Source organism: Mollisia scopiformis (genome assembly GCF_001500285.1).
Source record: "Mollisia scopiformis unplaced genomic scaffold LY89scaffold_14, whole genome shotgun sequence".
NCBI lineage: Eukaryota > Fungi > Ascomycota > Leotiomycetes > Helotiales > Mollisiaceae > Mollisia > Mollisia scopiformis.
The window spans coordinates 1,269,661-1,283,635 of NW_017263594.1; the positions used below are offsets into that span (position 1 = coordinate 1,269,661).

At 47.7% G+C, this 13,975-nt stretch overlaps 7 protein-coding genes across 7 annotated transcripts; 4 read left to right on the forward strand and 3 right to left on the reverse strand.

Annotated features, from left to right (window-relative positions):
* Positions 1 to 555: 555 nt before the first annotated feature.
* LY89DRAFT_685908 (3-oxoacyl-reductase) lies at positions 556 to 1,793 on the reverse strand. Its single transcript, XM_018215169.1, has 2 exons — positions 1,524 to 1,793; positions 556 to 1,411 (listed from the first exon to the last, which is right to left on the reverse strand). The coding sequence occupies exons 1-2, from the start codon at positions 1,678 to 1,680 to the stop codon at positions 561 to 563; spliced, it is 1,008 nt and encodes a 335-aa protein (XP_018070420.1). The 5' UTR covers positions 1,681 to 1,793; the 3' UTR covers positions 556 to 560.
* A 294-nt stretch (positions 1,794 to 2,087) lies between these two features.
* LY89DRAFT_587448 (uncharacterized protein) lies at positions 2,088 to 3,875 on the forward strand (the record flags this gene model as incomplete). The annotated part of the gene is made up of 2 exons (XM_018209432.1): positions 2,088 to 2,992; positions 3,128 to 3,875. 2 exons carry the CDS (start codon positions 2,088 to 2,090, stop codon positions 3,873 to 3,875), a joined length of 1,653 nt encoding a protein of 550 aa, XP_018070421.1.
* A 4-nt stretch (positions 3,876 to 3,879) lies between these two features.
* LY89DRAFT_750252 (flavo protein-like protein oxygenase) lies at positions 3,880 to 4,824 on the reverse strand (the record flags this gene model as incomplete). Its single annotated transcript, XM_018221196.1, has 1 exon — positions 3,880 to 4,824. One exon carries the CDS (start codon positions 4,822 to 4,824, stop codon positions 3,880 to 3,882), a length of 945 nt encoding a protein of 314 aa, XP_018070422.1.
* A 562-nt stretch (positions 4,825 to 5,386) lies between these two features.
* On the forward strand, positions 5,387 to 7,219 carry LY89DRAFT_670588 (uncharacterized protein; the record flags this gene model as incomplete). The annotated part of the gene is made up of 8 exons (XM_018213171.1): positions 5,387 to 5,562; positions 5,611 to 5,755; positions 5,805 to 5,905; positions 5,953 to 6,121; positions 6,339 to 6,635; positions 6,689 to 6,903; positions 6,953 to 7,086; positions 7,134 to 7,219. 8 exons carry the CDS (start codon positions 5,387 to 5,389, stop codon positions 7,217 to 7,219), a joined length of 1,323 nt encoding a protein of 440 aa, XP_018070423.1.
* Positions 7,220 to 7,643: 424 nt separating this feature from the next.
* LY89DRAFT_719714 (uncharacterized protein) lies at positions 7,644 to 8,512 on the forward strand (the record flags this gene model as incomplete). The annotated part of the gene is made up of 2 exons (XM_018218515.1): positions 7,644 to 7,917; positions 8,181 to 8,512. 2 exons carry the CDS (start codon positions 7,644 to 7,646, stop codon positions 8,510 to 8,512), a joined length of 606 nt encoding a protein of 201 aa, XP_018070424.1.
* A 525-nt stretch (positions 8,513 to 9,037) lies between these two features.
* On the forward strand, positions 9,038 to 11,102 carry LY89DRAFT_708075 (putative dibenzothiophene desulfurization enzyme A; the record flags this gene model as incomplete). The annotated part of the gene is made up of 3 exons (XM_018217659.1): positions 9,038 to 9,827; positions 9,877 to 10,648; positions 11,081 to 11,102. Exons 1-3 carry the CDS (start codon positions 9,191 to 9,193, stop codon positions 11,100 to 11,102), a joined length of 1,431 nt encoding a protein of 476 aa, XP_018070425.1. The 5' UTR covers positions 9,038 to 9,190.
* A 309-nt stretch (positions 11,103 to 11,411) lies between these two features.
* On the reverse strand, positions 11,412 to 13,903 carry LY89DRAFT_102668 (uncharacterized protein). The gene is made up of 5 exons (XM_018205017.1): positions 12,657 to 13,903; positions 12,417 to 12,609; positions 12,026 to 12,361; positions 11,789 to 11,975; positions 11,412 to 11,743 (listed from the first exon to the last, which is right to left on the reverse strand). The coding sequence occupies exons 1-5, from the start codon at positions 13,724 to 13,726 to the stop codon at positions 11,601 to 11,603; spliced, it is 1,929 nt and encodes a 642-aa protein (XP_018070426.1). The 5' UTR covers positions 13,727 to 13,903; the 3' UTR covers positions 11,412 to 11,600.
* Between the last annotated feature and the right edge of the window lie 72 nt (positions 13,904 to 13,975).

Sequence of the window (13,975 nt, forward strand, 5' to 3'; positions counted from 1 at the left end):
CGAGAACTAGTCGAGAACTGAAAAGTTTTGCTTTTCATCGGAGGGTCTGGAGCTGCTTCTTTTCTTTGAACAAAGCGAATCCCAATCAATTGATGGAAAGGAATGGAGACCGTGAAGATACGGAGGTACAGCACTGCCTCGCTTAAGGTTACAGTGGGTTCGGTTAGAACACGTGGGCTCCTTAAAGGCTCACGGCACTGCTTGAATTCTGTTGACCAATGTACTTGGGTAAACAATTAGCCAGAGAAATTCGAATAATAATCGGGGAATTGTCACAGAGTTCATGAACTGAGAACTTTCTCGGAAACTGGTTCCAACCTTTCTTCTAAGTTGAAAGACTCTGTTTTGGGAGGTAGTATTGGAGCTTTTCGCGGGATATGCGCCATTTGCGCATTCTGCGCATCTTGCGCGTTTTGCGTTCGTCGGATTTCATTAACCACATCGTGTTTTGATAATGAGGCACATGTTTCGGACAGTCAACACTCCAGTTGGTATTGGAACGCATTTACAGATCATGAAAGATTCATGACAATAAGTGCCACTTGAAGCTTCTATGTCAATTAATCTTTGGCAACTCCAGGCAGTCCTGTGAATTCCTGCTCAGCAACTGATAAGCTCAGATCTTTCCATTTCTCATCTTCGGCTTTCAAGGCCTCTCCTGCTTGACCGCCGAAATGAACGGCATCTGAACCAACCATCAATCTCAAAGGAACCTCTTCCATACCTGACAGCTTGACCACGACGCTAGCTATCTTCTGAAGTGACGAAGGGGCTTGACCTGCATACTTCCTGAGTATCTCGGCGAATGCACCAACACTTTGTTTGTATGGCTCACTGATAGGAGGAGTGCTCATCGACGAGCCTGCCCAATCAGTATTCATTCCCCCGGGCTCCAAGACGGTGACTTTGATTCCCAATGCTCCGACTTCTTGCGCCAGCACAGTTGAAAACCCACCCACTGCCCACTTGGCACTTTGATATGCGGAAAGTCCTGGCGTTCCCATACGACCTCCGACCGAAGAAACGTTGATGATATGTCCCGAGCCTTGTGCTCGGAGGATTGGAAGGACTGCTTTGGTGACATATACCACACCGAGGTAGTTTGTCTCGAACTGCTCACGGAACGATTCGATAGTGGTATCTTCAACGGATGCGAGGTCTGCATACCCAGCATTGTTGACAATAACGTCAATGTGCCCGAAATGTTCGTGTCCTCGTTTCACTGCTGCAAGAACTTGGTCGTTCATGGTAACATTGAGAGGTAGAGGGTAAATTTTTGCGCCGTACTTCTGGACCAAATGGTCGAGTGATGCGGGGTTCCGAGCGGTCGCAATGACAGACGCGCCAGTTTCGAGGGCTGCTTCTGTGAGAGCGAGTCCCAATCCTCGAGAAGAGCCAGTGATGAACCAGACTTTCGACATATTGACTGTGAATGATTGAACTGTTGAAAGTTTGTTGCGAAAAGTTAAGAAAGATGATGCTTTCAAGAGAGTACGAAGGGAGCAGGAAAAGAGTTTATATACCGAGACACGTTCTGGTTGTTGGTGGGTTTCTGTCTATAAGCAGTATTACCATGGAGAAATGGCAATAATGAATTGACGAATAGTAATGAAGATTGACATGGCTAAGCCAGGGCGGCCGAATGCGGCGGTCTTGCACGAAGCGGCCGAAGTAAGCCATTTTGCGCGTTGGAGACATTTATTAGGCAAGAGCATATTTGGAATTGGCAACAGACATCTGGACTGCAAACTTGCTCTACCGTCCGCATGTACAGAGCCAGGAACCGCTTAGCCTTCAACAAAGGTGCTGGCATGATATGCTCTTGCAGTCATGACTCGTGAAGTGAAGTGAAGACATTGTTACGCGGCCGCTAGCTAGGTAGGAACATGCAGGCGGCCGCTTCGCTTGACTCGGCCGCCTAAACTAGCTCGAGCGGCGCTGTCAGCCACTTTACTTTCAAGTTCCCCTCATGCACAACCCGTCCTAGAGAGTCATTCAAGGTGATGACTTCAATACAACTTGACAATAAACTTTGTGCTCAGTAGTGGTATGCTCGGACAAGGCTGCAAGACAAGTGGATACCGGTGATGGCTGCCTCCACTGACTTGAAGCGGTTGCGGTCCGCAAGCTTGTGCAAAGCCGATGGACGAATTTCAAGGAACAAGATATACTTTACAAGCTCTTTACTTCTGCTCTCTCTGTTCGTTTGGTTCTACTTTCCCTACAAGGCTTCTATTCCCAGATTCACAGGTGGCCGGGATGACTTTCGACCCCTCTCGGATGCACCATTTGCAAAAACTATCGACCTACCCATTGACCATTTCAACCAATCAGACACTCGGACATTCACGAATCGATATTGGATGAACGATACCTACTACCGGAGAGGTGGGCCTGTGTTCTTCTTCGATGGAGGCGAAGCTGGTCTTAACGATCGAGGAGCCGCTCAAATGCTTGGTGGAGATGTCGTATTTGCACCGTTGGAGCTTGCACGAAAGTACCATGGAGTTGCTATTATTTGGGAACATCGTTTCTTTGGAGGAAGTATGCCATTTCCCTCAAACCAAACAACTGGTATTGCCAATGCCGGATATAACGCCTATAAATTCTTGAACAACGAACAGGCCTTGGAAGACGCAGCATACTTCGCTCAACATTTCCGACCAATAGGCCATGAAAAGGACGATATGTCTTCGAATTCAACTCCTTGGATTGCTATCGGCGGAAGCTATGCTGGCATTCGAGCAGCAATGCTCAGATCACGCAATCCCGAGATCTTCTTTGCAAGTTGGCCTTCCAGTGCACCAGTGCAGACTCAAGTGGAGAACTCGGAGTATTACAATACCATTGTGGAAACGATTTCCAAGAACTGCTCAACTGATATGCATGCTGCTATCACGTATGCAGACGAAATCCTCTTTCGCGGAACAGAGGATGAAATTGCTCTCCTCAAACGAGCACTTTTCCTCACGAACAATGCCAGTGTTGGGTCGTCCCAAGACATGGTAAATGTCCCTGCAGATCGAAAGTCTGAAGACATCACCTATTACGATGCTGCAACCATTCTCTCAACTCCCCTTCACACATTCCCTACTTTCCAGATGGTTGGACATCGAAGTTTATCGAGGTTTTGCGACTACCTCGAAACCTGGAATCCTAATAACGCCCCTGAATTCTCTTTCAAATCTCCCCTCTCAATCTTGGCAGACAACTCATTCGATGCAAAACCCACCACAGACGGAGTGAAAGCCAAGCATGGTCCCAAATCTGCATTCTACGCTTTCATTAGTGCAACGATTCAAGTTTCGAAGACTTTGCCAGGATCCCCTTCTCGCCAAATTGGTAGCATATCAGATAGAGTCTCGTGGACTTGGATGTTATGCAATCAGTTTGGACAGTTCCCAGTCTCGCAATATCCTTCACCAACATCGATCATATCTCGCTACAACAACATTACCTCATTTCTCGAGAATTTCTGTCACGGTACATTCCCATATACCCCTGATCAACCAAAAGTTTTGGAAATCTTGAGATATAGAGGCTGGAATATGCGACCGAGCAACGTTATGTTTACAAACGGCGAGATAGATCCGTGGAGAGCATTGAGTATACAATCGTCTAAGAATATCCACCCGAATGCGCCGGATAGGAAAACTACGCAAGTTGTGCCGGCGTGTAACTCACCACCTCCAAGAAACGAAGTCTTTGGTCTTGTGCATAAGGATTCAGTTCACGTGGGTGATTTAAGAAAGAGGAGGGAAGATCCTCCAGGGCCCGTGGACAAAGGCTTCGAGCTCTTCAGCAGAGCACTGGATGTATGGCTACCTTGCTTTCACAGAGAGAAGGCCCGAGAAACTTCATCAAACGAGCCATGAGATCCTACTCGATTTCCTGATAATCATTTGTGTCCTTTACACCATTGGATACATGTGAAGACGTCGCAAGAATCTCTAGAACTCTCTGTGTCCCTCTCAGCACACGAAACGCATCTGGTCTTGGAGTCTCCCATCCATCGAAGCAAGTACCATACATGATCCCTCCACCTCTCCAAACAGGCCTCAGGACCTTTGTATCGACAGTCTCTCGTTTCTCGTCGATGGCGTCCTCCCGAACGTGAAACATCACTGCTTCCACCAGCACAAGAGTTGCCGTCCGTATCGGCTTTCCGTCATCATCGACCACCGTTTTGGACCAGATAGTTTGCGTACTATGTAGCTGGCACTCCATACTCACTGCAGCCTCACCCACATACGAAACCTTGACTATGTCACTGGCTTTCGGATGCAAGCCGGAAAGCTCCCACTCTGAGATCTTAGGTGGGGAGTTCACAGACGTAAAGTTGGCAGCTTCTAAAAACCAGTCGCTCACGATGCTAATGCAACACTCCCCAGTTTCCAGTAGATTTCGCAAACTATCATTTGCTTCCGCTCCATGAAATGCCAAGCTGTAAAGTGGTGGATCGTTCGAGACGTTGTTGAAGTACGAAAATGGAGCGAGATTTCGACATAAGCCATCAGCAGACACGGTGCTGACCAAGGCAATTGGTCGCGGAACTGTGGACGAGATCATGAGTTTGTAATTCTGATTCACTGTTCGATCGTGCGAATCTGGGTCAATGGCAATCATTCGGTGCTGTTCCCAGCCAGAACGTGAAGCTCCATCGCCGGGTTGCCATTTGGGATTCGGTGTCTTGCTTGGTATCCAGGATCGTAAGCCATCATAATCTGGTCTCGAAGCTTCGACAGCTGGAAAATCAACATGAGGGTTTCGCTTTACAAGTGCTTCCTTGTCATAGGCTTCTACTGTGTCGCCGTCTAATGTCATTTTCGAGGGGATTTGGTTGAACGAGGGGATGCAACGAGATCCCAAGAGGCGAAATCTATCACAACTCAAACTACTGCACAATCGAAGCTCGACAACCGCTACTTCCATCATGATCGATTTGGCTAGGAATGGTTCCTATCTTGGCTTGGGTCCCAATAACTCGGATCCGGGTTTGGTTCTAGCTCACCCCCACTTTAGTCTCCCTATCAATGTTATCTCCACTGTGGATCCTGGCCCATTCAATGGCACTCTCCCAGCCAAAAGTCCAAAGCAATCAGCATCGGAAGCTCATCCGATGTAAAGATACCCAGCTCTTACATGGGAGTTTTCCCCTTGCCATCTGCATCTCACGCTTCCATGAACAAGAACGGCCACGATAACAAGTTCCGTTGTTGCGATTCTGGTCCGCAGGTCTTTGGCAACCTCTGTGTCAGTTTGCGACAAGCATGAATGATGCAAGTCTATAAAGTAATGCATTCGATTCCCTACATTGGTTTGTGACTTTGCAAGTGTGCCAAGAACCGAGAAATAACCTGCATACGTACCATCACGTCAAGTCATCATGGTTTCACTTACCTGGAGAGGCCATAGGGCTCATGTACCAAAGACCTTCACTTCTTGGGAAGTGAAAGAAGACGGCCAAGATGACAAGAGCTTCAATAGATGGACGAATCGACACATCATTCCTGCACCACCAGAAGAGCGACGCTACACTGCGAAGGGGTACTTTGGTTTCTGGTAAGTTGTTGCACTCTTGAACGAGAATTGTGTTCTGACGTTATACAGGATTGCTGCTGCTGTCAATCCCTCGGCATGGTCATTAGGATCTAGTAATCTAGCAAATGGATTGACAGCAGGTGAGGCGATTGGGATGGTGTTCGTGGGATCGTTCATCGCTGGTCTCATTGCCTTTGTTTGTGGAGAGCCAGGCGTAAGACATTTTCTTTCAAGCAACAATGCCAATTCTAACTTACGTGCAGGTGCAATATCATCTTGGCTTCCCGATGATGAGTAGAGCAGCCTTTGGCATGTACGGATCCTACTTTGTAGTCATGCTAAAATGTTTCGTGAACTTCATCTAGTGAGTTTCATCCGCCTCCCCTATGGACCTTTACTGACTGCGAGTAGTTTCGGTATTCAAGCTTACTGGGGAGGCCTTGCGGTCAAGGTCGTGCTTTCGAGCATATTCCCCTCCTTCCAACATATGGCGAATACTCTTCTCGAGTCAGCAGCCATCACCACGAACGAGTTGATTGGATTCGTCATCTACATCATCATTTTCACACCATTGATGTTGGTACACCCCACCAAGTACCATAAGCTACTGTACTGAGCATTTGGAGCGTCTATCGCGACAATGGGAGGACTTTTCATTTGGGCTGTCGCTGCCAATGGAGGGGCTTCTGTTCTGGGGCCCGCAAAGTCAATCTCAAGCGCGTAAGAACTTCTACCACTCTCTTGGGTAAAACAAAGACTGACGATCTGCAAGCGAAAGAAGCTTCCGAATTTTACAGGCAGTCAGCTCTGTGGCCGGAGCTTGGACTGGAAGCAGTATCCGCCAAGCAGATTGGACACGATACTCTCACACCAAACGGGCTCCGGTACTCAATCAACTGATCACAGTCCCTCTTTCTATCACGATCACAGCTATGCTCGGGGTCTTCGCAACGAGTGCAGTGAAGAACATGTACGGAAAGGAAATTTGGCAACCTATCCAACTCCTCGAGTTTCTGTTGACGGATAATTACAATGCGGCAACAAGAGCTGGATGTTTCTTTGCTGGAATGGGATTTTTCTGGAGTCAAATCTCTGTAAAACTGCCTTCTCCTTTTAATTTTTCTGGTCAGAGCTCATTATCACACAGGTCAACCTTGTTCAAAATTCCGTAGCAGCTGGTATGGACCTTGCTTCGATCGCTCCTCGATGGATTGATGTCAAACGAGGAAGCTTGATCATGTGTGTCGTTGGATACATCATTAACCCGTGGCGATTTGTCAACTCGCCAGGCACCTTCATCACCGTCTTGAACTCCTTCGGAATGTTCATCTCACCGCTTGCTGCTATCAACGCGGTTGATTTGTATGCTCGTCTCAGCCAAAAAGTTGTTGACTCTGCTAACTTTAGCTAGTTGGATAATCAGAAGAAGAAATTGGAAAGTCCCCGATCTCTATGTTGGAAATTCGACGTCGATATATTGGTACCAATTCGGCTTGCATTGGCGAGCTTTTGCAGCTTGGACGTTGGGAATTTGGCCTTCTTTTCGTAAGCTCACTTACGGAACTTAGGGAAGACATGCTGATCATTTCTAGCCGGCTTTGTCGATGCAACTGGTGGTGCTACACTGGCTCCTGCGTGGTTGAAATGTTTCAAGCAGCTTGGTTCATCGGATTTCTAGGTGGTGGCTTGGTGTACCTCGTCATCTGCCTCATTTCTCCACCACCTGGTAAGCCGTATGTCCGAGAAGCTTTCGGAAACGAAGGGCACGATATCATCAATGGCGTCTCGGACAGTGGTTCGGAAACTCCTCGCGATGTAGAGAAAACGGCTGTCAACCCTTCATTGAAGTCGATACACGGATAAGACAATTTTTGTACACATTACACTTCCGCATCATTAAGAGATCTTAGACAATTTAATCCCAGTTTGGATTTGGACATACAAACAAAAGATTCCCAGGCCCGTGGCAGTCCTTCGGGAGTGCTTCCGATCCCTGCAAATGCAGTTCATAGCTCAGTTCTTCTTATATGCCCGCTTCTTCATTTGTATACATACATTTCATCGTCCTGTCTCCCCCTTCCAGACGTAAGGTAGTAATCATTATGTCCTCATCACCCGTACCACTTATCAGAAAGGCATACGCCGATACAACACATGGCCAAATCCACTACCGCTACGCTCATCCACCTCAAAATGTTGCACCAAAACCAACTCCTCTTCTCTTCCTTCACAAATCCGCCTCGTCATCAGCAAGCCACACATCATTAATGATAATCTATGCCTCACGAGGCTACATATGCTACGCACCCGACATGCCCGGCTTCGGAGGCTCATTCGACCAATCGCCAGAAGCCATTTCTCTCATCCAATCCAAAGGTACTCGATGGTATTGCGAGACCTTCATGGAGACTTTCCGTTGAATGGGACTCTTCCAACAAGAAAATCAAAAAGTTCACATAATAGGCCATCATTCCGGCGCTTGTCTGGCCCTCGAACTAGCAGTACTCTATCCTGACCTGATCCTCTCAATCTGCCTCGTCGGTCCAGCTGTCATGAGCGCAGAAGAACGTGCAGTAATGAAAGAGATATACTTCTCTCCTTTCAACGAACGAGTTCCCGACGGCTCTCATCTGACCAAGACTGGCATTACCTGAAGAATATGGGAGTCGGAGAGGATATCAATCTTTGGCAACGAGAAGCGGTGGATCATATCCGAGCGTGGAAGGGCAGGAATTTGGTTTATGGCGCGGTGTGGGACCAGGATGCTGAGATACTATATGCAGATGTCAAGTGTAAAGTACTGCTGATGTGCGCGAGGGATGATGTGCTTTGGAAGTATTTCGATCATGTGAAAGATCTGAGGAGTGATGTTAGGGCTGTGGAAGTTGCTGGTGGGAATTTTGAGTTGGATAGAGATGTCGAAGGGATTGAGAAGTATTGGATTGAGTTCTTGGAGGGTTCTTTTGAATGAATTGTTCGATTGAAGTGGTCTTAGCTCTATAATCTCAAAGTGTTCAACGGGTTTCAACAATAATACCCTTTTAGTACATCACTATCCACAAGCCTCGTTAATCTTGCACATGCTATACGCGGACCTACTGAGGATGTGACTCTAAATGATTCCCCGCCATGGTTTGCTACGAGACCAGGAGACAGGAGCAGGTCTCAGTCACGTGGTACCGGACGAGCCCCCTTAAAATTCGATGACTGAACCAGTCTCCAGTTGCGGATCTCCGACAAGTCCAACGCCATGTTCGATAAGATATCAACAATCTCATCTACCAGCGTCGAGACCCTGCGTCAATATGCAGTCCCGCATGAACCCCACTTCGGGACTTCTCCATCGGAAGACTTCCGACGGGTTCTCAGCCTTGCATCTGTCCCAGACTCCGAGAATCCCTAGCTCGTGTGTTTATGCTGGGAGCTTGGGGTACAGGGAAGCTCCCGAAATCGACAAGGGAGCTATCGAGAGGGGAACCTGAGATGGATTTCTGGTGATGTCCTGATTTTTACCTTTCGAAAACTCATGTTTGTATGCTAAACTCTACTTCATATACGAATCTTCCACCTCTAAAGTCAAAACTTTCACCAAAATCTTCTGATAAATTGTCAACTTTCTTTCTCAATATCCTTTCCACCAAACCTCAAAATGCCTTCAGAGACTACTCCTCCTAAGCCCAGAAAGCGCATCCACCTCAACTTCTTCGAAAACGCCTGCACAGGCTCCCACATGTCTCCCGGACAATGGCGCGACCCAGACGACAAAACCTACGGTAAAGACCGTCTCCCATACTGGCTGAACCTCGCTCGTCTAGCTGAGGAGGGCAAAATAAGCTTCATCTTCTTCGCAGACTCGTATTCCCTCTTCGACATCTACCAATCGTCCACTGCTCCCATTCTCCGAGCCGGCGCCCATTGTGCAGCTCTAGACCCCATGATCATCATTCCTGCTATGGCGTCTGTGACGAAGAGTTTGGGTTTTGGGGTTACGGGGAGTACGAGTTATTTGACGCCGTTTATTCTGGCGAGGACGTTTAGTGCGTTGGATCATTTGACGGAGGGGAGGGTGGCTTGGAATGTGGTGACGAGTTGGAGTAAAAGCGCGGCGTTGGCGCTGGGAGCTGATGATGTAGTGCCCCATGATGAGAGGTATAATGTTGCGCATGAGTATATGGACTTGGTGTATAAATTCTGGGAGAGCTCGTGGGAAGATGATGCGAAGGTTTGGGATCGGGAGAATAGGATGGCGTATAATCCTGACAAGGTGAAGAGAATAGACCATAAAGGTGGGTGATTGATGTCCTGTGAGCATTGGGGAAGCTTATGGTAGAGCAGGGAAATACCTGAAATCATCCTCTGCACATCAAACTCATCCATCACCTCAAAGAACACCAGTTCTGTTCCAAGCAGGCACCTCCAAAATGGGACGAGCATTTGGATCAAAACACGCAGAAGCCATCTATGTGGGTGGTCTCGTACCCTCGCAAACAGCAGGCTCAATAGCACAAATCCGCGCGGATGCAGCAGCACAAGGTCGAGATCCGCAGTCCATAAAGTTCTTCGTTGGCATAACTCCAATTGTTGGGAAGACGCTTGAAGAAGCTCAAACTAAATACGAACGAGCTCGACAAAATGCGGATATCGTTGGTGGGCTGGCTCAATTTTCAGGCTACACTGGCATTGATCTCAGCCGCTTCCCCCTCGATGAAGTGTTCGAGCTGAAAGATGCACCTGGAGATGCGGCCACGCATACATTACTAAAGAACTTCAACAAGGCGACAGGAAACACTGACCCGTGGACGCCGAGAAGATTAGGCGAGACAATGGCTCTTGGAGATTTCCATCCTGCTCCTGTCGGTACTCCAGAGATGGTTGCTGATGTCTTTGAACAATGGATTAATGAAGCAGATGTCGATGGATTCAACATTGCGTATGTGACAAGTCCAGGAACCTTCGAGGATGTGGTGTATCTCCTTCGTCCAGAACTTGTCAAACGAGGCCTAATGTGGAACGATTACGATGTCCCTGGTGGTACTCTGAGAGAGAATCTGTATGGAGTGGAGGGACAGAAGTATCTGAGGGATGATCACTACGGCCACAAGTTCAGGTATGGAAGTGACTTTGAAGGGGATACCATTGTGAACTTCAAGAATGGAGAAGAGGTCGTTAATGGTGTAGATGAAAACCCGAAGACGAATGGGCATGAGGTGGTGGTGAACGGTGGAGAGAATAGAGCTTCGGAAAATTCCGGGTCGTCCCCCTGAAAAGTGGTGATATGACAGTTGAGCAAAGAGCAGTACCAGTAGAGTCAGCATAATGCTCTTTGTCAAGAATCAAATGTATATAATTCGGATCGAGTCTGCGAAATGAAGGCATGCGCGAAACAAAACAACTTTCCGCGCAAACGTAAGATTCAGGCGAATTGATTGAAAAGATCCAACCTGCGCAATCAAATTGCAGATGATTTGTTGTATAAATTCATTCTATCGTTCCTCTTTGTCTGAATTCGTTGACTGATTCCTCTTGCTCGACACAATAGCTGTCGAAAGGAGAGAAACTGAATTACATAACTCAAACCAAAAATGAATTTTGGCACAAGTGAGCCAACAGATTCTGCATATAATGACAAATAAAGGAGTTGGCACACAGGCAAAGACTAGCATGAAATTTGAATCATACATTCAGAAGCTCGTACGACTGATATCGAAGTCTCCAATATCAAAGCCATTAATTATGTCTAATCCATCAAATGAAAACGCAGGATCATCAAAGGCTGGATGCTGCTGAAAGTCAATTGGCAAAGAATAATCTTGTGCTGAGCTTTGCGTAGGGTTTGTGTTCATATGAGAATGGGACATGACGGGCGAGGGTGTGAAGTAGGCACTGTTGAACGGCACGGTCTCACCAGCCATGTCTGCGACGATCTGAGTGACTTCGGTGCTACCTTCTTCGTTCCTAGCCATCGGCGGTATGAGACTCGGGTACAGGCTTTTGATGGTACGACGTAGTTCATAGTGGCTTTCTTCGACGGACTCGAGAAGGGATTGCTTGATAGCTTCCTATGTGTCTCTGTACTTCTTCGCGCCAGGCCAGCGTTCAGTAATGATATATAAGACGATACTGCAGGCATTCATGTCACTCGATGTTTTGATGCTGAACACCTCTTGTGGCGAAATCCAGGTGCAGTACACAAGAGTTAGGCCTATGATGTTAGCTAAATAGCAGAATGGAGAAGCTGGGAACATACCTGCGAGAAAGACTGAGTGCAAGGCCATGAGTGAGAAGCCTACAGGTATGCTTTGATGGAGCTTCTTGTATGTCTGACAGACATCACCGCATGCTTCGGCGCATTTCTTCAGGAAGTGGACGTTGGTGTCTGGCGCCGATAACAGTGGATGAAGTAGAAACCTGATGCATTTGTAATAATACACCATCTTTGAACTGAAATTAGCAGATGAAATTTCATGTTGGGGAAATGTCTTACATAGTACCCATATCCATCAATCACCAAAGTGTCTGTCTTCGTCGTCGGCTTGTCACCTACGAGTTGTCTGGCGTCACGAGGAATATGCTCTCTCCAGTCTTCTAGTTTCTGAATAAAGCTCTCAACTACATCTTCCGAAGTTGGTGACGAGTTATCGACCCGATAGATGGTCTGCTGAATTTCTGACTCGATTCGCCTCAATCTGCATACATGTATGAAACAACTCAAAGATGTAGAAACAGCTGGTGCTTGATCTTCCGGCGAAGATTTAGCTGCCAGAAGGGCTGCTTCGAAGACGGAAACATCTTGGACAGACTCATCTACCTCAAGTGGGAGCTGAGGAACTTAGCATGGCCAAAGAGCAAAAACGGCAGTCATAACGTCTGCTTACCTCGACATCAATGTCCCTGTCCGAGATGGCAAATGGTCTGCCTAAGATGATCGAAATTTGGCGATCGAGACAATAACAGGTCCAGAAGATACGCTTTCGCATTTCCACGTTGAGGAGCGGGTATCTCTTTGCTGGGGTCCGACGATGAAGACCCAGATCGATGCACGTTCTCATGGCAAGTCCAATGTATGTCCTGCTTCTGGTTAGCGATCCAGAGGTAACCAAGTCAAAGCCAGTCACCAAGCACCAGGACCACGTGGGTCTCTTAAGCTATATATTGCAAGCAAGATCAACATTTGGACAGACCGAATGTCATGATACTGGAGTATCGCATCCAAATTCTGCATGCCTGCTGAATGGTGGCGATCTGGAAAGAAAGCACCTGTCTCTCCTGTAGTCTCTAGGAAACGTGCTCCACAAGCATACACTAGATGTAAAACAGTGGTCTCGTAGCAATTGACCAAGGTTGCCCTCCTCGAGTGAAGCTCACGAATGTATGTCGAGTGTAAGATCGGCCACCGTGTAGAGATGTGTTTCAAATATCCTCTTAAAAGCTTGTCGGCAATTTCTTGTGGCATTCTGGCCAGCTCTGAAGAACCTTCTTCCAAAACGTCAGAGGCGGATTTTGGGCTGAGATGTTCGCCATCAGCAATACCGTTCGTCAGGAGATTCGGTTCAACCCGCGCCTTCACAAGCGATCCGACCATACGACTCATTGTTATGCTTGACGAAGCTCCAATATAGCCTCCACTAGCCTCCAACGAGAGGTCTCTCAGGATGTCCACAACGGTGTTGACCTCCTTCTTTTGCACGTCGTTGCTGAGCTCCATTTCCATGTTGCCTTGAGCTTCCCGACACGGCCGCTTTGAGGGACGTTGTGCTCGATCACGGACTTCCATCTCATTGTGATCAGACGCATCTGATTGCAGCCCAACTTGAAGTTCCCTCCATCGGTTCTGTCCCTCATCTGCGATCCCTTCTCTCGATAATATACGCTCCAACTCTGCCATTCTCGCTTCAGCAGCCTTGAGGTATGGGTCACGGCTTCGAGACGTCGCTAGGGGCGGTTTGATGTACTGGCATACAGCGTTGAAGCTCGAGCAGTTGGAACAAGATGGGGTCTGCCCATCACATTTCTGTTTCCTCTTCTTGCACCTCTGGCATGCTAGTGCGACTCGAGCACGCTTTGAGGGTCGCGGTGTGTGATCATCAGCATTGTCTTCCGCATTCTGGTCATCTTGATAACTTGATAGAGTGTATTGGGAGAATGAGGTGCCTCGCGAGAGCTGGTCAGACGTGATCGAAGGCATGTCTATGTAGAAGGTGCTCGACGGGAATAGGATACGGCAGAGATTTGTGTGCCATTCCCATAGGATGGCCCACTGGACGCTGTATATATTCGGGGTTCTCCATGTCGTTGTGCTTATCGAAAATGGGGTCGATGGGGATTGCGGTAGGGAGATAAGAAATGAGGAAGTTTCCGCAGGGGCTGGTTGGGCTTGAAATTAGTGTCCAAAGCCCTATGGGCCTAGCTATTCAAGGCACACCTCACCTTGACA